At 36.6% G+C, this 27,891-nt stretch overlaps 1 protein-coding gene across 2 annotated transcripts; it reads right to left on the reverse strand.

Annotated features, from left to right (window-relative positions):
• Window positions 1-14,673: 14,673 nt before the first annotated feature.
• LOC132617903 (nicotinate phosphoribosyltransferase 2-like) lies at window positions 14,674-27,103 on the reverse strand. Of its 2 annotated transcripts, XR_009573865.1 has the most exons (16): window positions 26,672-27,103; window positions 24,481-24,628; window positions 23,629-23,748; window positions 23,359-23,493; window positions 23,202-23,263; window positions 21,985-22,060; window positions 20,482-20,583; window positions 19,232-19,348; window positions 18,828-18,886; window positions 17,975-18,149; window positions 17,337-17,471; window positions 17,131-17,229; window positions 16,926-17,034; window positions 15,979-16,091; window positions 15,580-15,734; window positions 14,674-15,030 (listed from the first exon to the last, which is right to left on the reverse strand). XR_009573865.1 is itself a non-coding variant. In XM_060332971.1 (15 exons), the coding sequence occupies exons 1-15, from the start codon at window positions 26,839-26,841 to the stop codon at window positions 15,657-15,659; spliced, it is 1,698 nt and encodes a 565-aa protein (XP_060188954.1). In that variant the 5' UTR covers window positions 26,842-27,102; the 3' UTR covers window positions 15,390-15,656. The 2 variants fall into 2 exon arrangements, 1 of the variants encoding a protein (XP_060188954.1); XM_060332971.1 differs by lacking the exon at window positions 14,674-15,030 and having other exon boundaries at window positions 15,390-15,734; window positions 26,672-27,102.
• Window positions 27,104-27,891: the final 788 nt, after the last annotated feature.

Below are 27,891 nucleotides of genomic sequence, written 5' to 3' on the forward strand. Positions count from 1 at the left end.
CAATTTTACTTGAGTGACGTGAGAGTCTGATATCCGATGTTCATGCCGGAATCATGGATTGAGTGAGTGCATGGACTCCGCGGGTCCCCCAGGGTGGTGCCGGTGAGAACCCCCGTGGGCAAAGATCCGGGGTTCCGTCTGTCTGTTGGGCAAATATCCGGGGTGGGTGGCACTTTGACTTTGCGAGTCACACTAGGTTGTGCTACCGAGACGTGGATATTTCCGTCCGGAGTATATGTGTACACAACATTTGCATGGCATTGCAATGCATTGCATTCTTACACTACTGCATTGCATTGCATTATGAATTGATTTTGAGATGTTTGGTGTTGTACTTGTGATGTTGGATTTGGATTGGATATATTCAGACTTGGCACATTTGGGATTAGATGCTTTACATATGCGATGACGGATACTTGGATTTGATTACATTGACTTATACTTGTTGGGTTATTTGCTTATCAGCTCAGCGGATAAGGTCGAGGCACTCCATTTGTTTTGGAGGTGCCAGAAGTCAGCATGGTTATATATACATATATACGCATGCACATATGTATGGGTATGGCGGGGCCCTATCCCGACCACGTCATGTCATGTATTCCAGTAGAGGCTTATAGACAGTTACATATAGTCAGATGATGTCCAGACTTGATGTTTCATATATTGTCACACAAGTGATTATGATAGCCTTGCTGGCTAGTATAGTATGTCCAGCATATGCATATGGATAAATATTTCAGATTATCTGATACAAGCATGTTTTCTTTATAAGTCTATTGAGTATCATATGATGGCGCGATGGCTCACCTATGTTCCTATTGATGTCACAGATGTACGTCAGATGGTACTTGATAAATATAGTCTGGTGCCCGTCATGGCCCTCCAGTTGGGTAGTGACAAAAGTGGTATTAAAGCAGTTCTATCCTATGGGTGTGTTGTGCGCCACTCTTATAAACTGGAGGCTGCAGGATATTTAGGATTGTTACCTTCTTTTCTTATTCTAGATCATGTTGTAGAGCCAAGTTGTAGGGTATGAAATTCCTAACTCTAACCCTGATTGTTTGTAGTTGAAGGATGAGTTCTACAGGGAAGAAGATTAGTGGTGCAGAGGCTTCAAGAATGAGTTATTCTTATGAGACAGATCCATCTGAGGACATACCCTCTATTGATATAGATCCACCTGAAGTTATATCTTCTATAGAGACAGGCCCGTCAGAGATTCAGGAAGAATCGACAGGTCAGGTAAGGAGCAGGCATGCGATGGAGGTTGATCTCCAGACTCCGTGTTATGGTAGACTAATTGATGAGGCAGGGTCTTTTGCGAAGTCGAGGAATTTACAGATGGGTAATTCGAGTAACCCAAGTTTGATAGTATCCGAAGAACAAGGCTCAAATGAAAATAGTTGTAGAATTGGAAGGATCAGTGTAATTGGTACATTTACAGAAGGTATGGGTACTACTGAGCAGCTTGTCGAAGGACAATAAGAGGGAGAACTTCCTCAACTACCGTTAGATCGATTTGTACCGGATCAAGGTTCCCGAGCAGGACCAAGGTAAGGACTTCAATCGTTGACATTTCAGAATTCGAGTGATAAAATAAGAAAGTAAAGCCTTCCTCTTAATGAATATTAGAGTGCTTCAGGTAAGTTTGTAAAATGTTTGAGTTAACATCAGCGGTGAAATACAGAATTGATTGTTATTATTTCAGAAAGAAAGTTAGGGATTATATACATAATAGATGATTTGTGAGTATATAAGTCATCATGTAAGGGGATTGATTGGAGTTTTGCGAAAAGATGTTCAGATGTGATATATGAGAGGAGCATTACTGCGTCATATTATTTTTATGTTAACAAGCCCTGTATGGTTTAGTTGTATGTTATGTGCACTTCTATATTTGGCCTTGTGAGGTATTAGATGCATTTTCTGGGCTATTCTGGGCTATGTACAAGTTTGGGATAGTAATGATTATAGAGGAAACGCAGTCGAAATTTCTCGAAACTTGAGGATAACTACTGGGTAAGTGTGCACGCTACAGATGAGATTGTTACGACAAATAAAAGGAGCAAGTAGTTAGAGGTGAAGGGGCATGACCTTAGGTCGGGGAGAGTGGATAGTGAGGTAGTGTGACAAGTAAAGGAGAATAGCATATAAGGGTGCAAAGAGGAAGTAATATGTTTCTTCTGACCAGAAAGTTGAGAAAGAGGTGAGTGCTTATATAATGAGAAAGTCAAAGAGACAAGTCGCTCCGAAGGAAATTTATACATTAAGAAGTAGTTAACTGATCCTTATGTACTGCGAGTACCAAATATATGAAACGTACGTGACTAAAATAAAGGAAACATGTTATGAACAGAAGAAAAGAGGTTTGAAGAAAAAGGTGAATAATAAAACATCTACCTGTTATGACGAATTCCATAAGTAGAGTATGAAGGAAATTCACCCTTTATGAGTACTTCGGTGTTAAGTAAGAATTTTAGTGGGTACTTTAAGACGATTGAGATTTTGAAGGAACTGCAAAGACATGTGATAAGTGATCATTTCAATCGAGACACGAGATGATAAAAGTATTGAGTACCTCATTTCTCAATATATCAGTTAAGGACAACTCTAAACCTATTCTAAGCTCCTCCAACAATTCTGCTGGACTTCTAAGAGATCCCCAAAAGAACGACACTTCGCCACATCAATGGTACACCAGAATAGCAGAGAAGTATACGTCTACGGTATTATGAGTTGATTAAGGGAAAGAGCAAAATGATCCTACCCTGAGTTTTAAAACAAGTTGTTGCCAATGGTAAGTTTAAGGTATTCATGGTTGAGCCAAAAGTTATCTTACTGCGAATTGTGTTATTTAATTAAAAGAAGACGGAGTAAAACATGGAAATGAACGAGATATTGTTCTAGTGTTCGTTGGACCATTTCAAATATTTGAAGAGGCGGTTATAAATGGAATCATTGTTGGGTACAAGTAAGTTGTTTCTAATGTTGCGATGACTTGAGAGCAGATCACTAAAGGGAAAAAATGAGTAGAAACCCGAATATGAGTACGAAAGCTAAGACGGCATGGTTACGGATTATGTTGGGAAGGAATTATGAGATAATTAGGAGCTGTTTTAGATAAGATGACTGATGTGTGAAATGATTTATATATTGCAAGCCTTCGAGATTTGAAATCGTAGCGAGAAATATTATGACAAGAAGAATCTACTATATAGTTTAGTAACCGTTAGAGTGCAGATCATAATGCAGAGATTAACCCCCGACATCATAAAAAAACATTAACATATTGAGATATGAGAATGAAATGTCAGAACGTACAGATTGGAGGACGAAAGCGAGACGTGAAAATCCCTAAATGGTAACAAGATAGAACCAGTTATGAGACATAGTTAAGGGATGGATATGAGTTATTAATACATGGTGCAGAGAGTTATTTATATAGTGAATGTTGATCCGATATGGTAAAAAGGTATATCTATAAGTGCTCGCAAACTAAATGACAAGAGACTCGTGTGACTAATTTAGTAAATGATTGGAAGGACGATTATTACATGAGAAAGGATAAACAGTGAACAGCGTCTACAATAACCCAGCGTGGAAAATAAGCGACACGTTATGATATCAAGCAGAGTAAGGGTAATAAAATAGCTACCGATTCATCCTTAACGTTATTGAGTAAATATTTAAAGGACATCAAGAAAAAAGTAGCGGAAAATAGTTAATGCATTAAGATTACGGCAAAGCCCAGTAGGCGACAAATCGCGGACCAAGTTTTAAAATATTACGAGCTATAAATGATGCTTTATGAGGGGGGACATGTGACCAAGCATGACTTATCAGAACTTTGGGAGAATTTGATTAGTATGAGTGATGAAGAGGCAGATATTGAATGACCAGTTCAGAAGGATCGTAAGTCATGAGGACATGAATATGACCTATGCGCAGTCAAAAGAGAATGAGAAGTATTCAAAACTAAGGAAAGTTTTAGGCAGGACAAGAGAGTAAAGACAGCAACGTCGAATCGTTGGTAAGAAAGACACAATTTTAGACTATATTGCATCAGGATTGTTTTACAGAGAAGTCGACATAATTGTTCATAAACAAGGAACCAAGGACGAACTGAACCATTTCAAAAGGACTGGAGGCCGTAGGAAGATGACTTGGTTCGATGTTGGAATTAGAAGCAAGAGGAACTACAAGGACCGAGGAGGTGATGTTGAATAATGAAGTATCACACAGTAGGTTCATCTAAGGTGGGAAGAATTCGGTTATGACTTGCGTACGAAAATGACACCTCCCAAATGAAGCGTTAGTAACATCCAAGAAAGGTTATCAATTTCAAATGGTGAGCTGGTAAACGAAGAGCCTCAAAGAAGGTGTAAGTTCAGCGGGAAATTTTATATAAGGAACTAAAGTACAGGGAAATTCCAGCATAGTGACGTAAGAAGAAAGCGAAATGAAATAAGTTAATAGAGGAAATGAAAGGAAATGACCAAGTTAACAGCAAGGGCTTTGTTAAGGAAGGAGAGAAGAATTAATAGAAGAATGCGATGAAGGACAACGAAAGAGCTACTGCTAAAAGCTACTGGAAATCGTGATAAAGAAAGACTGACACACACAACATTCAAACCTCCAAGTATCAAAAGTCTAGGATGTGAAGATCGATGCGGCAAGCTGAGAGCTATTTTATGAGTTTATGCACATATGGAATAACATTGACATTCCAGATGATAATGACACTAATTTATCATTCGAGGACGAATGCTCCTAAGGGGAGAAGGATGTTACACCTCGTACTTTTATACGTTGAGTTTCGTCGTGAGTTACTCGACGTAGATTGAGAAAGTAAAAATTTTCGTCGAGGTCATAAGCCATTATACATGATCATCCAATTTATATGAGAGTCTATAATCTTGTTTGGTAAGTGTTGGGAAGGTTGGACGTCAAATGAATCGAAAAGAATAAGTTTCGTCGAAAGTTGGCAAGTTTTGAGAATGTTATAACCCGTACTTTGGGGTAAGACTAGGGTTGCTTAACATGCTAAGAAGGTCATTTCATGAGGTATTTTAGTCCTATGATAGTCGTGTGTTAAATTTTGAAGTTAAGTGAGTTATGAAATAAAAGTCATCACAAGTTACGTTCATAAGTTTGCTTAAATTTGGGTTAGATTTCACTGAGCTTTTCTACCAATATACTTGGAGTTACGGGGTGATCCACTTATAAAATTAAAGGTCTATGAGTCTAGTTTCTAACGCATTAAACGGTTCATCCATATGTGTAACGACCCTTCCAGTCATAATGGGAATTTAGGACTCCATTGGGAATTCTGAGCCCGCGGGTGGATTCGTAGGGCGTCTTTTTGTATGTGTGCATGTTTTTTATTGTGCTTTGAGGGCTTGGATGAAATGTGGGGTGATAGGGGGAAAACTGGACAGAAAGTCGACCTCACTGCCCAAAATGGACCGCTGCAGCAGTGGGATTACCGCTGCGGCGGTACCGTTATAGCGATGCCTCGACCACTGCAAGTGGCCATCCATTTCTTTGGTGGCCGCTGTGGCGGAAGGTGGACTGCTATGGCGGTACCGCTATAGCGGTGAACCGACAGCCATAGCGGCAAGGCGGGAAAGTTGGGGACCGTTATAGCGGGACGGCTGCAGCGACGTAGTGACTGCTGCAGCGGTCGATGGGAGGCAGTAGCCGGGTTTTTAATGCCTTAGTTTTATTTTCTCATTCATAACACCCACCACACTTCCCAACAAACACTTAGAGAGAATTTTCAAGCTAGGGCAAGACGACCTTGCGAGGTAAGTTCCATTGCTTTTCATTCTATCATCCTTTTTCCCTTCATTGTTGTAATCATCTCCATGGGTCTTTAATGGTGAAATTGAAATAGAAACCCTAGAATATTAATAAACCTTCTAAACTTGATCGTTATGGTTATTATCGCTTAGTTATCATCTAAATGCATTGGTTAGTTGCTCTTGATCATAAATTGAACAGTTAGAAACATAAACTAAGTGATTGGAGACCTAGGGTTCTATAAAAATGGTGTATTTGCCATAGAAAACAGTTGTAATGGGAATGTTTGATAGAATGTGGTAGAAATTGATGGTTTATGAATATTAGGGGCTTTTAATGGGTTGCGTATCACCTAGAAAATCATCCACCCTTAAAAGGGGGAGAGGGAAGGGTATTTCTTGCCTTGGTATTCGCAAATTGAGGAATGTGACTCATTGAGTCTTCTATTTCTAGACCGTGAACGTATTCAGGCTTTGAGGAAAGGAAAGGTTGTGGCAGAGTGACAGGCACTGTTCCAGCTCTACTCTGAGGTAGGTTACGGTTTACTTGAGTTAGACTTTGGTTAGTTGAATGTATGTTTGTGATTTCATTAGGAGAAAGCATGTCTAGTATTCATTACATGATATTGTGTGGTTAAGCTCCTATGTGCTTGTGATTGAGTGTTGTGTAGGCTTCATGCCATTATTCCTGTGTGATTTAATCTGCGGTGGATGTATTGTGATGAGAAGTTAATATAGTCTTCTCGAAGGTATTATGACGTGAAATGACGAGGTGAATATGGATATTGAGAAGGTAAGAAACACTGTTCTGTAAAAGATATGACAAGGCACACATGTGGCCTAGATTATGGGCTCGTGGTCCGAGGATAGTTCCAAAAATGAGAGGTTTATTGTTATATCCCGCGTTCGAGGTTCGTTCCAGAGCGGAGGTTGTGCTCGGCTCCGAGGAGTGTTCCGGAACGAGTGGTACATAGACACCATGGGTCCCCGACAGGTCATGACTACTAAGCTATGACATCATATAGCATGTGTGTACAGCGAGTGGGGGTAAAGTGGTAAATTTATCTCCGTTGTAGTTGTCGTGTTTGTGATTCTTGGCAATTTGGTGATTTGTTGTGTTTGTTTGTGGTTGACTTGTTGTGATGTATTGATATTCATGTATGATTGACTGGCTTGTTTATTTAGTGATTTCATAAGATATGCATGATACTAATCTTAGTCAGCCTATGATGCTTACCGGTACATAGTGTTTGTACTGATACTACCTTGCTGCATTCTTTGAGTGCAGATCTTGGTATAGAGACCGCTACACGTCCTCACATATAGCGTGGAGGATATTTGCTGAGAGATTTTGGGGTGAGATTCTTCTCATGCCAGGCCGCCCGAAAATCTTCTACTTATGATGTCTTTTCGTATTCTAGACATTATGGATATTTATTAGGCAGATTTTAGTTCTTAGACATGTTTTGGCTTAGAGTCCTGTATGATGACTTTCGAATTTTGGGGAATTTGTAATAGTTAGACTTCCGCACTTGTTTCAGTACTTTATGGCATGACTTACTCAGTTTATTTGATGCGTTAATGAGTATAATTGTTTGACTTGTTTAATATAAAATCAGACTTGAATGAATAGAGATCTTGTGTGTTGGTTCGCCCACTAAGATGTAGTTGGGTGCCGGTCATGGCGGGTTGGGTCGTGACAATATGACATCGGAACAGAGAGATATTCGCGTTTTCGCGAGACTGCGCAGTCAGCCTCGCTGGGACCCACTTGAGGCGGTGGAAACATTTTGATATATATCAAATTCCTACAGCTCGTTTTAATTCATATTTCTCATTCCTTCCAGACCCAAAACACCCCCAAAACCCTTCTCTTCATAATCCTAAGGTTCCAAGGCCAAAATCAAGTGGAAACAACCAAATCTTCCATCAAGAAAGTTGGAAACTACAAGAGTAGCAAGCTTATGGTATTGTATAGTAATTGAGGGTGAAGTTGAACTGATTTAGCCATGGTTCTTGGGTTGTATTCACTGCTTAAGATATTTATACACCCCTTTGGTTGTGTTTTAGCTTAATTTGATGTTGTTAAAGTTGTTTGAGGCCAAACACTTCAAGACTACATCGAAATAAGTTAAGTTAAGCCATTGTTTTGTAGGGGCTGTTTTGAATGTTTAAATATGACTTCTAATGGCTGTAAATTGTGGATTATAACCTGAATATATCGTGACTACAGTTATTGGGATTATTCATGTCTTAGTTGGAAAAAATGGAGAAGAAAATATATGAAATCTATGAATAGAAAGTAAAGGATGAGGCGTAGGAGTATGGATTGTTTTGGAATACATTTTAAGGATATTTTGAGCTAAATATGATATGGTAAATATATGCATAATGTTATGAGGGGTGTGGACTAAATTATGAAAGGAGAGTTGAGTTTGAATGACGCTTTGTTATTCGTCAAACGAGCTTGCCGCTCGATATGATATCCTGTCACTTATTGTAGACGCAAGGGGATTGTGTTAAGCATGACTGTGGATTGAGAAGGAGATTATCAAGGTATGTTAAGGCTATCTCTTTCTTTCTTTTTGCATGACCCATATGATATGAACGAAACAAGCGAACGAACGATAGCCATAATGACTTCATTCGTAGAAATGCTAGGGAGCTTATGTTATTGATCTCCTTATGATATTATTGATTTTTTCTTATGATTATTGATCTGATCCTATGGTCATTGATCCTTCAAGGTAAGATATGTGGATGATGTTAGCTCCATAAGTGGTAATCGGAGGTATAACGACCTTATGTCACTCCGATAGAGTCGTAAAGTTTCCTTGTACTCTCATTCATGCATTATATATATGTATCTATTTTATGACCTCGAGTCGCGCTATAGTCGGCGGGGTATGGCACCTATTGTACACACCACTGCAGTTGGGTACGGATAACACCGAGCCTGTCACGGCCGGGTACGGATTACACCGAGCCTATATTATATGGTCGGGTACGGTATTATGATATATGTATATGATTTTTTTAAAGAAAGCATGCATATCATACGCCCTCAGAGGCACTTTCAGATGTACCGAGTTATACAAACATATTCAGATATACAGATTGACTCTCATGTCTCAGATTCCTTTCATGATTCTTATGTATATGCTGTTTTCATGCCTTACATAATCGGTACATTAGTCGTACTGACTCCTCTGTTGTTTGGGGGGCTGCGTTTCATGCCCATAGGTCCCGATACACATTGGTGATCCATCTATTAGGATGTCAGCTCAGCGGATAAGGTCGATGCACTCCATTTGTTTCGGAGATGCTAGGAGTCAGCATGGTCTTGTATATATCGTATGCACATATGCATAGGTACGTGAGGGCCCTGTCCTGACCACGTCATGTCATGTATTCCAGTAGAGGCTTGTAGACACAAACAGTCAGATAATGTCCAGACTTGATGTTTCATATGTTGTCACACAGGTGATTAGCATAGCCTTGTTGGCTCATATAGTATGTCCAGCATATCCATATAGATAAATCTTTTAGATTATCTGATACAAGCATGTTTTCTTTATAAGTCTCTTGAGTATCATATGATGGCCCGGTCGGCCCACCTATGTTCCTATTGATGTCACAGATGTATGTCAGATGGTACTTGACTAATATGGTCCGGTGCCCGTCATGGCCCTCTAGTTGGGTCGTGATAATATTCCTTATAGATTCAAATAATGACATAAGTCTTATCCAAACTAACCCTAAGGGCACACATAACCAAATAAGTAACAAAGCAGACAGGGCATTCTCATAGGGGCCTGATGCCCAAGATAAGCAAGGAGTGACACCAACCACCTAGGCAAATCACTAGGACCCCAGATCAAAAGGTGCAAAAGGCCTGGGAAAGACATCACAAGCAATCAAGACTTTAGACCGTATTACTTATTTCAGGTAAAGGAAGGCTTGACAAAGTTTATGACTTAGAGCATACATTTAAACCTGGTAGTTTTTAAAACTTACCTCTCTTTTATCACCCAAGCATGTAATAGACATGTTAACTGATCAGGATTACTATTAACAAATGAATGAAATCTGAAGGCCTTTGTTAAAGAAAAGAGATTTCAAACAGGCAAGTTATATAGGCACTTAGTCAAAACAGCCTTAAAACAATTTTGGCCCTTAGTAATGACCTTTCAAATGCTTAGTCTAATCAGAATATTTTCTCAAGGAACAAAAGGAAAAGCAAGGGATAAGTTTATGTCATGGTCATGGTTTTGGTAAACAAGATGATTCAATCATTACACAGGAAACAGGCTACAATCAACAAATCAAAGGGGCAGATTCTGAGATACCAACCATGGATGAACAAGATAAGGAAAGGTGGACGAAAGACACATGATCACAAACAGGAGCAAATGGGAAGCAACAAAGTTGATAGCTAGTTTCTTATGATGTGGACTCAGACCAGCACCAATACATTTGTCAGTCCTACCTCTTTACACAAAACCAGTTTAAACAATAAGACTCCAAACAGGCAGACTCCTAAGATAAAAAAAAAATAAACTTTCAGGAGCCATGGTGAAAATCGTACAATACTTAGACTTTCCAAATATTGACAGTAGTTCATTTAACTCTAGATGTATCCCCTCCCCCCCCCCCCCCCCCCCACCCCCACCCATTTTTAGATATAGCTAAGTTATTCTAATCTTCCTGAGACCCCTGTGTGTCCCAGGATCATGAGGAGAAGGTCAAAAAGATGAGAAAAACAGTCTCAGGCTCCTAAAAGGGAAACAGGACAGGCTGGGGTCATCACCTCCCCATCTCCTTTTCCTGAGTCTCCTTTTAGCAAAAAGGGATCCTGGGCTCCCCTGGTCACTACCTCCAGTTCATACCCAGGCTCATATTTTTCTCTCCTAAAACTCTTTCCCCCATCCTATGGCCTCATCCTAATTTTCCAGTGACAACACTAAAGGCTATAGGCAGGTTCAAAACAACCTAACTCTATCACAACTTCCACAGTTGACTTATGAAACTATGTCCAGCCTTTTAAAAACTTTTGTTGCCAAGCTTCAAACATGATGCACTAAGAACAGACCCACCGTGAACATTTAACAACAATAACAAGCTAATGTTCATAAGTAACTTCAAACCAAGATTATAATCATGAAAGGATCTTTGCTCTTAATACCACATTGCATCTCAAAGAAACACACTTTTTCCTTTTATTGGGACCAATTCACACAGAGAGAAGCAGAAAACAGACTCCAATCACAATTACTCTAGCCTTAGCCAAATTTTGAGACATTATCCTTAACCCTTTCTTAGCCTTATTTTCTTATTCCTTTAAAGAACTCAAATCACAACATCAAGAGGAAAAGTAAAAGCATCCAAGACAGCTACAAAAGGCAAGATGGGCAGACTTGTATCAAGGTTTCCCATTACTACTCATCCTTTTATCTCTTACCTTTATAGTTATCATAAATTAGGTGATCAGTCTCAAAAACAAGATTTTTCTACACACAACACATTCATGGACATTTCTACACATGGTGGACCAAAGCAAACTTACACATACACATATTTCTTGTCAAGCTACCAACCCTTAAAGCTCTTTTCTTTTTAATGCCATTTTCAGAATAAAAATACATCTCATTACTAGGTTAAAGAAAACATGACAATTATACCCTTAACAAGCCTATTCAACTAATCGATTGACCGTTTTGGACCAAACAAAGACCATCTCAAGGCTGCCCTGGATTCAGTTTGTTATAGCAGTATCAAAGACCTTTTAAAAGCATCCCAAGCACATACATATTCATGGACATTTCTACACATGGTGGACCAAAACAAACTTACACATACACATATTTCTTGTCAAGCTACCAACCCTTAAAGCTCTTTTCTTTTTAATGCCATTTTCAAAATAAAAATACATCTCATTACTAGGTTAAAGCAAACATAACAATTATACCCTTAATAAGCCTATTCAACTAATCGATTGACCGTTTTGGACCAAACAAAGACCATCTCAAGGTTGCCCTGGATTCCGTTTGTTATAGCAGTATCAAAGACCTTTTAAAAGCATCCCAAGCACATACATATTCTATAAGTTCTACTCAGAGGTTGACTCAACAAATTTTCAATACTTGCTACAAGCAGAAACAATCAGACAAATACAAGCTAAGTGAATGATTTCTTGATCAAGTTCAAACCCCTTCCCCCAGAACCATTATTTAAAGCCTCTATCTCAACATTATACTAATGTGATGTAAAATACCCAATTTTAACATCCCAGACCAACCTTTCAACCAAATATATTACTAAATGAAACAAACAAGGATCAGGCCAACAAGGCACTTAATCCACCTGTAGCCATTAAACACCCTTAAAGCCAAACACATTACCAAGTAGGACAAATAGAATCAGACAAAGCACACAACAAACCCTCAATCTTCAAACCAAACATATGATTAAGTAGGACAAACAGGATCAGACTAAGTCCAATACATAACAAATCTTCAACCTTTAAATATTCTCCAAACCAAACATACTATCAAATAAATTACTTAGAACCAAATCAAATACCTCACTTAACAGACCTTTAACCCTTTTTGAATTAACCTTCAAACCAAACATACTTCTTTATGGACACAGCCAAGAATTTAAGCCAAATAAATCACTCAAAGGTCCTATAACCTTAAGCCAACATCTAAACAAGCACTGTTACATGGAACACATAGGATTAAGCCAAGCATGATACATAATAGACCCCTTAATCCTAATTCAAAACACAAGACTCATTATGCACACATCAAACAAGCATATTAGCTTAAACTACATTCTAAACCACACATGAGACACCCAATCACATTAAACTACACTAATATAGATATAAATTTAAATGGAAAGCAAAAAACTAATAAGTATTTACCTTTTGCAAGTGCAACCGGGGCAAGCAATGGACTTGGATGCTTTCTATGCTTCCAACTCCAGACTCAACCACCAAAAACACAACCAAACAAAAATATGGAAATTTTTAGAACTATATAAAACTTAAACCTTTCGGCTAAAGCTTAAAATGACTGATGGAACTTTAAAAATCGGGGTTTCAAGCCTTTTTCTAGTTCCAACCTTCCCTTTTTTTTTAACAAATAGGGTTCTATTTATAGAACCCCAGAACTCATCTTAGAACTCAAAAACTCCGATATGGGACCTATAAATTGACACAAGTCTTCACTTAAAAACTTCAACACACGGCCCAGATTTAAAGTAAAAACGAAATCAATGGCTCAAACAACTTCTATACCACTGTAAACGACGGAAATTATATATATAAAAAAAGGGAGTTGTAACCTTTAGGGGTTGTTTGGCCGGGTTTTGTGGAGAGGAGGACGAAGCCATTAATGCTTCGTCCTCTCTCACGTTACTTATTCAACCACGCGATGGGACATGACCAAAAACAGGCGGGAAGGAGCGTGGCAGTTGGGGGGGGGGGGGGGGGGCTACGGTTTTACCCCTAGCTGCCTCCCTTTTTTACTCTTTGCATAACGACCCCTAGGGTCTGAAATAAAATGAACGGGAGGAGTATATGTTCTCCCCTCTTTAATCGTTAGTGGACCGAGATCTGTCCATTATGGACTGCGCCTGGTCCCTTTTCTTTATTTTTTTAAAACGATGGGCCATTATATATATATACACACACACACACACACACACAATGTATATTTGTATATACATGATGTGTATATATATGTATGGAGGGTCGGGATAAATATTCAAAAATAAAAATTAATTATTAGCCTATTAGGACTTAATTAATTTTAAAACATGACTTGTTAAAAATCATTTTGCAGATAATGGTACCAATAATTAGTCAAATTAATTACCAAGGCAACTATGCAAACACACATAATTAGAGTTTGCGGGGTAAAATGGTCAATTCTTTTTAATCATTCAAATTACCTTGGACAATAGATAGAATACATTAATCATTAATCTGATTTTCTTGACTTAATCAATTGAGTAAATAATTATTCAAAATTGTTTTGCTTTGGGTTAATTCTAATAAAATATTCCATAGATGTCACATCAATTAATTTTCACACAATTCATAATGTCCTGAAAATCTCTTCATCAATTAAAAGGGATGAAATATTGTCTTGAATGATTTTATATAAAAATTACTTAGACCCTTTAGGGTGCACAGTTTGTCTTACTTATTGTCCAAGGACTCTAAGTAATTAAAATAAATTACGGAAGGTCAAAAATTAGGTGTCAACACTTGGTTATTACCACCATTAATTTCTTGAACGTTTTCTTCTTAGGCTTCAAAGAAGTATTTTTGTGAGCATTAGGAGCAGCATTATTTGAAGTAATTGAATTTACTTTGTTTGTGACGGGATGTAAGGTGCTCTCTTCCGGTTGCAAAAGTGAATCTTGGCCCCTTGCCTCTACTTCTATGTGGATTCGCATAATCAATGTCTCAAGTGTAGTTTCCTTTTGTTTGCGGCACATAGTTGTTTGAAATTCCTTGGAAGTTTATCTATTATGCCACAAACAATAAAGTTTTCTCCAATTTTGATCTCCTCTGACCTAAGCTCTCTATTGATCATAATAAATCTTGAGCTTGGTCTACCATTGATTTGTTGTCCTCCATTTGGAAACGAAAAAAAAATCTACTAGCAGCATATTTTTTCGCTCTAGCCTCCTCAGTATCATATTTACTCGACAATGCTTTTCAATTCTTTGCACTAGAGTAAGTTCTATCATAATAATCAAAAATATTATCTGATAGACAATTAAAAAGATAACACCAACACTCAACTCGTATGAATCATCATCATATTTTCAACTTTCTCTCGAAAAGAAATAAGTTCTTCATCATTCATGGAAGAATTATCTACTTTGTTTGGATTCTTCTTAGTTAACACGTAAGAAACATTGAGAAGACTTATGTAGAAAAGTACTTTACCCTTCTATCTCTTAAAATGAGTACCGTTGAACTCGAAATGGCTTGTTAACATCTCCCACCTTGACATCCGCGGATTTTTCAGTTGTAGCCATTGAATCCCCTTTAAGATTGTTGGTGAAAATACAATTACAATTGAAAAATAATATGAAGAAAATAAAGTATCTTCAGGCTGAGGTGCAGATATCTCGCTCTCTTTAAGGAGATTCAAGTCAACTGCAGTAAATCTTTACCGGTCCAGCAATAATCTTCCTGACTTATCCCCTTCAAGATATAACAACTTGATCACGTCGTATAACTCAACAAACTCAGGACAAGATTTTAAGTCCAAAGCTCCACAAAAAAGAACACCTTCAATTCAACTAAATAAGCTCTCTTTTCTTTTCCTCACTTTTTCAGGAACTCTCCACTATATTTTTTTACATCACAAGGTAAGGGTGAATAACTATTTATAGAAAAATTCATGGCTTAGAGATTACATGAGCTATAAGAAGAATGTGGATGAATAATGAGTTAACGGAGAAAAAGAGTTAAAAGAAATTATTGCCACATTCTTCCACTAACTAAAGTGAGTAATGAAATAGTGGCTAAATGAGCTTCAAAGGAAAACCAAAGAGACACTCTTCTGTCACCGACAAAATGCGGTAACTGCGGCACTTTACTATAACACATTTTTAATATTAAAATGCTTATAAGAACCATAAAAAACCAAGGTAAAAAACAACTGACTTTCATTCCTTTCGTAAACATCCAAGGGATCTTATACATTCCCAACACATTGACTACCAAAAAAAAGCAGGGAAAAAGATGTACATGTATTAGAAGATCCTTTTCGAACCAACTATCCTCCACCAAAAAATCATTCAAAATTCCGGTCTTTGATTTGACGATCACTGCAACTCCCCAACAGGCGCTTCGTTGAGCCAAAGGAAATGGATGAAATCATACAACTTTGCGCTCACGCTAACCTGCTCAGTGATTTAAGCAAAACCAACAAAATTCAGCCAGAGGCGAATGGAGTATATATATAATCAATGGATTCAACTGAACCCGCATTTTAGACACTGGGCATAGACATAATATGTGAAACACCACTAAAAGTCGAACAAGTATTAAATTTATGAACCCATAATTTCAAAAGTGTAATGTGTTCCCTGTTAGGTGATAAAAGTAGTACAAGAATTCGAAAATTGTATTTCTCATCAGCAGTACCTTGTATGGTGTTGGGTTCAGTCTTCTCATATGATCTGGCCGCATTTGCTCCAGTTGTTCGATACATCGTTCCCTGATATCCTTCAATGGAGGCAGATCTTCCCGTGTTTTATCTTCGGAAATGATAAACCAATATTAATTTTTTCAATATTGGATAAATTGTTGCAAGAGCAGTTGATTTGGAGGATTTGACTCACCGACCATTTTCACCCACATTATACAGTAGTTTGGTGGCGTATGCAGAATTTTTTATAAGCAGTGTCACATTTCAAAAAAATTTGTAAGCGGTATGAACATTTGAAGAAGTCAAACAATGAATGAGTCATTGAAAGCAGTGCCCTTTTTTTTTTGGTATTTATAACCAATATTCTCATCTTGACGAAGTAGTGTCACATGACATCGCTTGGGGCAAGGTGTATCCACCCTGGAATAGTTGATAAAACTGAAGTAGACTCTGTGCAAACACTAAAGCTAGCATGATAAGGAAATGACACATATGCAGTAGGTGACCAGGGGTCCAAATCCCAATAGAGACAAAAGGTTAAGTAATTTCTTTCCATATGCTTAAGTCTTAATGGACAGAGTTACCTAGTACCTGTACTAGTGGAGGTAGCAAATACACTGTAAACCACCATTATAAGGTAATGACACATATTTTAAGAAGTCAACATAAGTACCATGACACGCAGAAGAACTGAACATGTGCTACAGAATTTTTACATTTCAACAACAGTTTCCCCGTTTTTTATTGTGGATCTAAACAACCCCAACCCCAAAACACCCCCCCCCCCCCAAAAAAAAAACAAAAATTTTAAATGACTTGATTGTTTATAATGCCTAAACATCCATACGATATGATTGAATTGCAAGACTGTGGGGTCACATTCCTTAAAAAACATTTTCCAGCTTAAAAATTTAGTATAACTCAAAAAGATAACAAGTCTCACCTGAACTTCCAGGCCAAAAACACTTTAAAAGCTCCTCAACTCGCTGGGGCACAACATATGCCCTTTTAGATTCACTAAATGGATGACGGCACAAAATTCGTTCTCCTACCTGTCGACGTTTCTTTCTTTGTTAACCATTGAATATACCAGGTAAATCTTATGGAATTCCATTTAAGAACTAGACATGACAAGATTGATAAAATACCTTAGGAGGTGGCTCATTTTCACCAGTCATTATATCGACAAGGGGGTAGCCTTCCTTTCCATATAATCTGAAACACCGTTTTTTACATGGAATAGAGACCTAAAAGGAAACAAAATGAACCTCCATATCATGGAATAAAGAGGAAATAGAATGAAATCCATATTGGATCTCAAATGCCAAGAGAAGATAGCATAGCTTCAGCAAACCTTTGTTACATCTTCAGACAGTTTGATCCTAGGTTGATTATTTATCTCAACCAACTTGAAAACAACACCTAGAGCGGACTGTGCGTAGCAGGTAACCAAATGTGTTCCAATGCCAAAAGAATCAACCTCGTGTCCCTGTTTAGGAAGTAAGTCAAATTATCTACCTTTTAATCAAGGGAAACAATGGAAGGCAGTGGGATACAAATGCATGAATTCAAACTATAGACTCAAGAAATTGAGATTATAAGAATGAAAAGGTATCCAGGTGGGAGTGTATACTCATGCCTTCGAATTTCATCACTTAATGGTGTGTTTGTTACTTAATACCTAGCTGTGTTACTTCCCAAATTTAGACAAGGAGATCTCAAAGTTCAGCACACTGGAGAATTATTTGACATTATAAAGAGTTGCCTGCTAACACATCATAAGCAGCAAGAGAAACCATTGATGCAAACTACTGATATATATGTACTTAACCAATGGAAATCAGTGAAGCTGCACCAGGTTATAATAAAGTGAAGCACAAGAGGACAGCTAGAGGAGAAAGCATTTATGGAAACGGTAGACATTATATAGGTCGAACAACATAGGGCAAGATTCTTTGTGCTATGCCTGTGTTAGATTCCTGATGCTCTAACCTGTTTCTTTAGCGCATCCAATGTTTCCTCATTAAGGTCATTGCTAGCTGTGATGTTCATCTTTCCAAAACCAGGCACTCCAAACTCTTTTTCAATGGTTTGAAAGAATTTCCTGGCTTCACATGACTGATAAGCAAGATCACCAGAGTCTAATCTGATGCCAACTGCTCTATACCTGCAAATATAACATAAAAAGAAAAAAAATTATAAGGCTTGGCCGTATTCCAATAACCACAGTAGGAAACAAAAATACATCAATTAGAAACAGACTTGGTCAAACAAACTATGGTTTCGACTAAAATAATAAATCCTCAGAGGAGACAACTATTGATTAGGACAGCAAAAGGAGGTACTCATGCTGAGTTCTCATAATTGGCATAGCCGATATAGTTAAGAAGAAAACTATGTGCTCCATAGACCAAGAAAAGTGGATTTTCCATAACATAAACACAATGTGCTCAAGGGAACGGAAGCCTTGGATTTCTAAGCTTCTCAACTCCCTTTTGTTTTTCAGCTATTTATTTATTATTTTCTTTTTGGGGTGTGGGAGACAAGGGGGCCTACAATATCAGAATTCTGTGAGATCTCTTTCTAGACAAATAATTCTTTAAATTGCAGTTGGTTCATTATAAACTGGAGAGATCACAAAAAGGAAAACATAAACAATATAAAGCATGAGAAGATCAGACTAACAAAATAGCACTAGGAATTCCAGCTGGCATCTCCTCTTCCATATATGCAATATATCACAAAACTTTCAATAGTATACCTTTCAATCTATTAAGGATCATATGACGAGGAAATAAAGGCAAAATGTGTAAACTAGATGGAACTTGCCAGAGGAAGCACTTACCCCAAATCATTAAGTGCAAGAGCAACTGCACAAAAATTTGGAACACCACTTCTCATGACCTACATGTTATAGAAAATCAACATTAAAAAGAAAGTTGATAAGTGCCAGAGCAGATTATCCGAGGACAGAGTAGAAATGCACCATAATACAAATTATAAGAGTAAATAAAAAAAATCCTATAAGCTGAAGTTTATGCCTGAGCTGATAAATCGATACCATGACCATACTATTCTCTTTTAAAGTAGATTTCCTTAGTTTAAGATATTGATGCAAATTTAATTGCGCTTTACCAAGAATGTTTTCTCTTTCAAGTATACATGTATAGTTTTTAGCTAACAAGGTCAGGTATTCCAAAAGCAAAACAAAATAAAGCATTGGCATAAGAAAACTAAAATTGCACTTACATCATAAGTGTCCACAAGGGCCAAAAAGCTTCCAGGAAAGGCAAGCCCATATGAGGCGAAAGCTGCTAACTCACTTTGGTTTGTCTCACTGAAGATTCCACCTAATAAGTGTGACCGCTGAAGGTAGCACAGTCATCATAACAATGATACCCAAGCTCAAAATGGAAGAGAAGAAGCATCAACACCTTCATCACTTAAAATTTGAAGATTATCACGATCCGAGAGTTGCTCAATTTTTATAGAGTATCAACTGCTTGCAACCTCTAAGAGAGGAAGGGCAGACAGGAAATGAGGTGGTCCCTTCAACTATTTTAGAAGGATTTAAATAAAGATATATACAGGAACTAAGAATACACCCAGATGATAGAAGATCCTTTGTCTTTTTATTTGGCATTCAGCTTCCTTATGGGAGTGACAAGATGAGTCTGCAATGGATGAACTTGTTTCCAGGTCATCACTCCTGTTGAGTCCCACATCGTTCATTTAGGGATGGGAAGGCCTTCTTACGTGGTCTTGGCAATCCTCCCTCCATGGGCTAGCTTTTGAGGTTGAGTTAGGCCAAAGATCCATTTCTTTATAACTCCTATATAATATGTAGGGATCTTTGTTATTTATTCTGAAACCTTAGTTGTTTCCGGAGTAGATAAATCAAATGGGAAGGAGAAGGATGAACAGGCACGACCTAGAATGATCTGCTACCACTAATTGTACAGCCGCTTGACACGGTATTTGAACTAAACCAGGTCAACGTCAACAGGAAATTTCCCCAAGAAGTATCTCAATTGGGAATAACACCTTGGGAATCACAAGTCAGCAATTAGCCACTTATCCACTAAGCTTCCTGCCACTTCATGCTACCTCTTAGGTTAAGGTACGTTCACTCGTCCCAAGGTCAAAAGCATAAGATAACCTATTACCCTTATGTAACGGGCCTACAATGATAAATTGTGACAAGCATTTACAGCCGGACAACAACCTGAATTGGATAAACCCCCAACACTTCTTAGATAAATAAAATTTGGAGTGATCATACAAGAAGATTAGAAGCCCTTGAGTAAAATTAGAAGGCAAAAGTAAAAAGGTGAAGCCAAAACATAAAGGATACTTGAAAGTAAGTGACAAAATATGGTCAAAGCGCAAACTCAGAACCAAATGGATAATTTAGAACAAAATCTGATGGCTGGAGATCGAAGTAGATAGTAATAAGCCAACAAGGACACAACACTTAAATTAAGTGGATGAAATGATACCTTTAATTTAATAAGCCACGTTTTCACCAGACTAACAAAATCCTTACAAACAGTAGAACCATCATGGTGTTTAAGTGATTTGTCTATGATCTCATCTGGGCTCTGCATAATATTAGATTAAATCAGATAACAGATAAACTTTGAGCCAGGGAAAGACAGTAAGCATAAAATCAGAAGTATTGAGCATCTGGAGACCAATTATAATATAGATAGTCCTTATATTAGCTGTGTTTGTCTTCATTGTTAACAAGACGAACCAGACATAACCAATTAATAGAAGAAAAAAAATCAAACCTTGAAACTAGAAACCATGCAGAAGACCAGGCCTCACTAGTTGACTGCTAACAACTCACTTATCAAGAAGCGATAAAGCTAGAAATGAAGATTGCTTTACCATATGGAAAACAAGAAGCACATAAGTGGGAATTCAAATTCATATAAACTGGATTTTACTTCAACTTATTTAAAGATCCTTGAATTATCTCATTGTCACACAATTATCCATGATTAAGATTGTCAAGTGATGCAAGTATATGTCACTGAAGTATATTTGTTCTCCAAGAAATCACGTATTTACATGAACGTATGCACTTATGCATGCAAGGACCTACAAGGAAAACACTTCTGTTCTACTTTTCCAAATATAGCTTCTGCAAATGAAAGTTTTTATCTGACAGCCCCTTCCAACAATCATGGGCTTTATTTTATAGTTCAAATCAAAATCAATTAAACCTCAATCCCAAGCCTCTATTACAGAGTTCACAAAAAAGAAATTCCATAGCAACCAAAAACCATCTTTTCCAATATATTTCTATCACTATGTCAGATGTGTTGCAGAAAAAGGGTATTGTTTGCATCTAAATGAATTACTTGATAGAATCTAGATGATGATCTGCACCTACCAAAATAACAGTAAAAGTAATGATAATATAATTTTCGAAGTTGTCAAAGCAAACTAGAATTCATGGAAAAAGAAAAAGATGAAATTAGAATATTTAGGGTGTGTTTGGTATGAAACAAAGTGATTGTCACATAGATTTTCTAGTGTTTGGCAAGTAAGTATAAAATATTAATTAACTTTTGCGGGGGTGGGGGTCGGAGGCTGGAAAAATGACATGGGAGAGTTTCAGAAAATGACCTACATCCTCTTGCTAAGGAAGTTATTTTGCAGAAACTAGAGGAAAATGTGTTCTTAAGAAAAATATTTTCCAAAACATTTAAGCCAACCATACATGGGAATGTTTAAAAACAGATCCCTGCATTACTAATAGCTGCATAACTAATCCATTACTAATACCTGCATAACTCTAACCAACAACCAAACGACCCCTTAGTGTTTTGATAATTCTAAGACGCCTTTCGGTTATGATACTTAAACAGTCCAAGTATGTAAGGAGAGATCATAGTGAATTGTGTGGGACAAACAAATTTTTGAACCACTTAGCTACTAAAAGTGCCATCTATATTACACAGAAGGAAAAGTTGTTGCAAGGTTGCACTTACCATAAATGAGCTAACGAAGGCATGGGAATGTGTTCCACGGAGCGGGATCCCAAATAACTTTCCAGCTGCCACATTGCTGCCAAACAAAGTTTTCAGAGAGAGATATGATCCTCATGGCTAGATTAATGCGATAAAAAATTAAATCTCAAAAAGAAAAGAAAAAAGTACCATGATGCGCTAGGTTTCACCGAAGAAGCAGTTTATTCTTATTAAAACATAAAGAGCTAACAAAACTTTCGGTTGCAGCTAATGCAACAGCCAAAAAAAATATCTAAGAAGTTAGAGTTGCTTATCAAGAGATACATATTCATCTTATTGATCAAAGCCTAGCCAATCTGGAAAGCAAAAGGAATAGAGATTCAAAGTAAATGAAAACTTGTGTTCGGATAATCTCAACCACCCGTATCGAGAGCCTACTCTAGCGTTTATCTTCATGTGATCTTGTCCATTTTAAGATCAAATTGCATCTGACTTTCCAGTGTACTGATCCTTTCAGTTTCAGAAAAGGTACAATTTTGTTTCTGGAAGAGCTAACACAAATCCTTTACCTGGTCCTGGTCCTGGTCACTACCCAGTGTAATCCCACAATAGTGGGGTCTGGGGAGGGTAAGATGTACGCAGCCTTACCCCTACCTGGGTAGGGAGGCTGTTTCCGATTGACCCTCGGCAACCCTCCTCCTTTACCTATTAAAAGAAATTCTGGAATTTAAAATTCACTTGATCTAAGAAAACACATTGAGGCGACTGGTGACTTCTATATATTGTGTAAGCTTGCTCTCATTGCCGGTCTCAAGCCCCAATAAAGGACGAGGGTTGTGGTAGGCTACTAGTCAGCATAACACTAGTCAATTTATGATGAATCCTCACAAAACAAATGAGCTTAAATGGAGCGACATGGACAATATGTATTCACATAGAAGATTCATACGTGCTTCCTATTGAGGGATTATTGTTGTTGTTGTTGGCGGTGACTATCTATGACTTGTTCAAAAGTCTGGCCAGTCAAGAGTGTTCTCTATTATACCAGTTGCATAGTGACACATTTGTGGTGTTATGACAAACTGGTCTTTTTGACTCGTCTATGACTAGCTGGTTCTAATGAATCTAAAACTTTTATTTTCAAAATAAAAAAGGATGTCCAAATGAATTTAAAAACTGTATCTCATTTAGAAAGAGGAATAGATAGTAGCACTAACAGGATAGATTTGTGGAATCACCTAGTTGCATCAAATCCTCCCATGTAGCAATATTTCGAAGCTGATATACCACCATCAGGACCCTACTCATGAAGAAGCAAAAATCGTGGCATAATTTGTAAGAGAGACCTTCCAATTTCAAGTTATTGGAAGAAAGATTAAAAAAAAAAAAAAAAACCTGTGCTCTTCGAAGCCCAAATTCCAACAGCAGCTTGGACTTTCCAGCAACAAAACGATGTCTTGCTGCATTAGTAGTGACTAGCGATGCATAGTTTATGAGATTGACAAATGCAGTTTCCAGTAGTTGAACCACCTTTAAGATTCAAAAACAATAACCAGACATTAACATTGGACAAAAGTTTGAGAAAATGCATGAAGCATCAGTTCTGAGAACAATGCATCTTTCACATGCAAGCATGAATGAAAGGATTGGTTAGTTGGTACTCACAGCAATTGGCCCTTCAATCCTCATCAACGGAACCTTGGGAAAGACAACTGATCCTTCAGGTATAGAATATATCTCAACATCTGAACGGTTAATTCCTCGAAGGTAGTTATAGAAAGCATCCTACAAAATCCATTCACAGATGCTTATTACTCAAGCACTTAAGACTGTAAGCATGTCAAACAATTCTTTAAGTATACAGGAAAAGGTAGTATGAATGCACAATCAACTAGAAGATGAGATATTGAAATACTGCATGATTTTCTCAACAAAATGAGATGATATGTTCATGAAAGCGGAAAAAAATATTCTCAAAGAAGATGGGTGATTGGATAACTATGTGAACAGAATTAAAACCACTCTGGCTTGCCATAATACCTTGCTAAATTCATGATAATTCAGTGTACAGATATGGAAGGAACCTCTTTCATTTATGTTTACCAAAAATCAATAGCAGCAATAGCGCAAATGCCAAATGCAAGATCAATAAGTAAGATGACGATTGCTTTTGCCAGAATTATCGAGATACACTTCAATATGTTGCCAAAACAACATCTGGAATAAAAGTAATGATTTGAAATGAGCCATCAGTTCACTCAAAACCACTCATGCTTATGTAATCTCATTAATTACCCAGGTTTTGTCCTAAGGGAGATAATCATATTTCACTAAGGTACCATGAAACAGGGAAAACATTAATCCTCCAGAATTCACACACAAGTTTCCTATAATGTCATTAAATAATAAAAACAACTAATAACCCTAAAAGGACAAAACAAAGCGAGCAGATTTCTATCACTCGTAAAATGTAACATTTACACACATTACAGCTGCTTATTTACTTGGTAAATCTACCTCACACGATGGGGGCAACGATGACCTGATAAAAGCTATCTCATCCTCAGTTAATTTGTAATGAGAAATAAACTTTATGCATTCTTCTAAACCAGCAAAAATTGTATATTCACCGCCAAATGGATTCTTCCGGAAATACAAGTCAAACCTGAAATATTCAACCAAATGGGGATAAGTCATTTAGTTGCTCCTCACTTGATTTTAGATGAACAAACATTTTCTCAACAAATGCATAAAATTGTTACTATTGTAGACTTAGAATTAAAAAAAAAAAAAAAAAGTTTGTCCCTCTCTAAAATGATCAAAAAAGAAATAAGTATATATGTCTCGCTTTAACAGTATAAGACGAGTTGGTCATTAAATAAACATGGTGGAGCAATCAGATATGTTGAGTTCGAATCATAACGCCTGCCTATTACTTCGAACACTTCCATGTTAGGCCCACATAAAAGAATTATACCAACATATCAGAAGGCATGCACAGATAAAGTTAATAAATAGTTAGAAATCTTCAATAGTTGATTTTTACCATCCTCACCAAAACATAGAAAAAGAACTCATAATTTAAAGGACTATTTTAGAAAACCAGGAATATTTCATTCTGAATTAAACATAAGAAACTTTAGAGTTATGCATGAAAACGAAGAAGTTTGTCTCGTTGAACTGAACTCCCGATAGATAAGAGAAAATTGGAATACTCCTTATCTCATACTACTCTCTCGATACGAAATCTAATGTTTTGAAGAAAAAAAATACAACAGTACAAAAATTTCTCATATAGAATTCGAAGTGCCATGCTATTATTTAATAATTGTACGGCGAAGCCATAATCTTCATCAATGCAAAAGCTAGTTAAGACGGCATTATCAATACTATTTATCTCATATTATATGGTCAAGATTAATGCCACAAAAATGGCGAAATATTAATTCATGAAGCATTGTCATCTTCGACAATCAAGAAGACGATCAATCACAATTTTATAATTCGATCAACTGTCAAAATTAATAACGCCAGTATAAGCACTACAACAATTATCATTGTTCATTACATCAAACACATTAAATGCAGGAAAAATTAAGAAGCATTGGTGTGAGATAATGTACAGTCACACAAAATGTCTATGACTTATTTTAGACCACAAGTTTCAAAAGTCTCCCTTTATTTCTTAAACTTCGTGCCCAGTCAAACACCTTCACATAAATTGGGACAATCAACAAAACAATCAATGTTGAAATGAGCAATAAACTTAATTCATGAAGCAATTCGACAATCAATAAAATGATCAATTACTTACAAATTTAGAATTCAATCAACTGTCAAAATTACTAATGATATTACGTCAAACACATTATATGCATGGAAAAGTAAGAAACACGACAGAAAATCAATAAGCATTCGCGTGAAAATGGAATATACAGGCACTCACACAGCTCGTTCATTATGCTTTCCAGCTTTCCAATAAGCTGTAAATCATCTCATTAAGGGTAAGTGGAATTTTGAGTTAAAATTATTTCTAAAGACAAAAAATTGACATTCTTTTTAGGACAGACTAAAAAAGAAAATGCGGCACATAAATTGGGATGTAAGGAATAGAAAACTTCAACAGTCGATTCTTATCATCCTCACCAAAACATAAAAGAACTCATAATATTAATTCACAAAGCGTCGTCACCTTCACAATCAATAAAACGATCAATCACAATATTAAACTTTGATCAACTGTCACAACTAATAATGCAAGTACCGGCATCACATCAAACACATTAAATGCACGACAAATAAACATGCAAAAGCATAGTCTTCATCAATGGAAATATTAATTCATGAAGCGTTGTCATCTTCGACAATCGAGAAAAAGATCAATCACATTCTAGACTTCAATCAACTGTCAAAATTAATAACGCCAGTACCGGGACTACAAAAATTCTCATCGTACGTAACATCAAACACATTAATAATATTAATTCATCAACCTCATCACCTTCGACAATCAAGAAAACTACACAACAACAACATACCCAGTGTAATCCCACAAGTGGATGGATGTACACGGAACACTATCAATCACAATTTTAGACTTTGATCGACTGTCAAAATTAATAATACCATTACATCAAACACATTAAATGCATGGTAAATTAATAAAATACGACAAAAAAAAAAACAACAACAATTAACAGGCACTCACACGGCACGTTCATTATGCTTTCCAGCTTTCCAATAAGCATAAGCCATAGTAAATTGATAAAGATCTGTTAATAAAGGTGTCACCATTGGATTACTCGGACCACTAATAACATCACTTTTACACCCTCTAATTTCTTCTTTCTTCTTCCCATTAACCACAACACCCGCCATAATTAATTCTAATTTCAATGATTTATATATAAAGAAAGAATAACTCAGTGGAGAATTATTATGGCTGTGATTTGGTTATTGAATGTAATCAAACAATTCCCTGCCACGTGGCGGTACTGGTGCCTGCCGGTTTCTTCTTCGGTTAGCATACAGAAAACAGAGGAAGAGAGGGGAAATGGAGGCCCAGCTGTTTTTTTTTTTTTTTTTTTTTGGTTTGATTTGATGTGACCAAATAATACTAGTAATATTCTACAACTGTTTTTTTCGGTTATTTTTTGGACGGAAGGGATGGATCTAAACTTTTAAATAAATGGATATAAGCCATACTACGCCTTCTCAATCTACTAGACGGCCCAACACTTTAGATTATAGTGCATTTATATGTATATAGTTGTCTTTAAATAGTATATATATATAGAGAGAGTATATATGATGTTCAAAATTAATATAACATTGTAGTTTGTGCTCCGTATCTAAAATTTTATTATATTAATGTTTGCTACGAATACAAAATCGGCAAATTTATTAATATTTTTTAAAAGAGTAGACTTGTTTAAAAGGAAACTATTTTCTTTATACCAAATTTTGATTTGGATAATTCTAATTCAAATTATTAAATTAATTTTACATGTTTAAGACGAAACAAAGTAGAAATTGATTTTCTATTTAAACGAAGAAATACTATTTTTTAATTTTTGGTAAATATTCTCGGTTTAGCTCATTTTACTTGTCATGTTGTCTTTTGCATGGTTTTAAGAAAACGTCGATTAGAATTGTAATTTGACTAATTTACCTTATTCATTATTTGATCTCCATTTGATATATTTTTTGTTACGACATTAATCTCTTTTTACATTTATTAGAGTAAGAATAAAAATAAAGAAGTAATTAAATTCTATCCTATTTTAAAATATAAATATTTTAAGCATATTTATTTTAGTGAACATAACAAATAAATGACATGGCGGAATAGCAAATACAACAGTTTAATATCTAGATTAGATCTCAGGCTAATATAAAAAAAGAAAGAAAACTGTATGATTTGACTAC

Source organism: Lycium barbarum, chromosome 11, assembly GCF_019175385.1.
Source record: "Lycium barbarum isolate Lr01 chromosome 11, ASM1917538v2, whole genome shotgun sequence".
Classification (NCBI taxonomy): domain Eukaryota; kingdom Viridiplantae; phylum Streptophyta; class Magnoliopsida; order Solanales; family Solanaceae; genus Lycium; species Lycium barbarum.

What these genes read in the sequence shown, in the direction of transcription:
- LOC132617903 (XM_060332971.1), bottom strand. Translation starts at nt 26,841, where the DNA reads ATGGCGGGTGTTGTGGTTAATGGGAAGAAGAAAGAAGAAATTAGAGGG. An exon ending in GGATTGAAGGGCCAATTGCT is followed by an intron (nt 23,494 to 23,628) that starts GTGAGTACCAAC and finishes TGAATCTTAAAG; the next exon opens with GTGGTTCAACTACTGGAAAC. An exon ending in TGAACCCAACACCATACAAG is followed by an intron (nt 15,735 to 15,978) that starts GTACTGCTGATG and finishes ATCACTGAGCAG; the next exon opens with GTTAGCGTGAGCGCAAAGTT.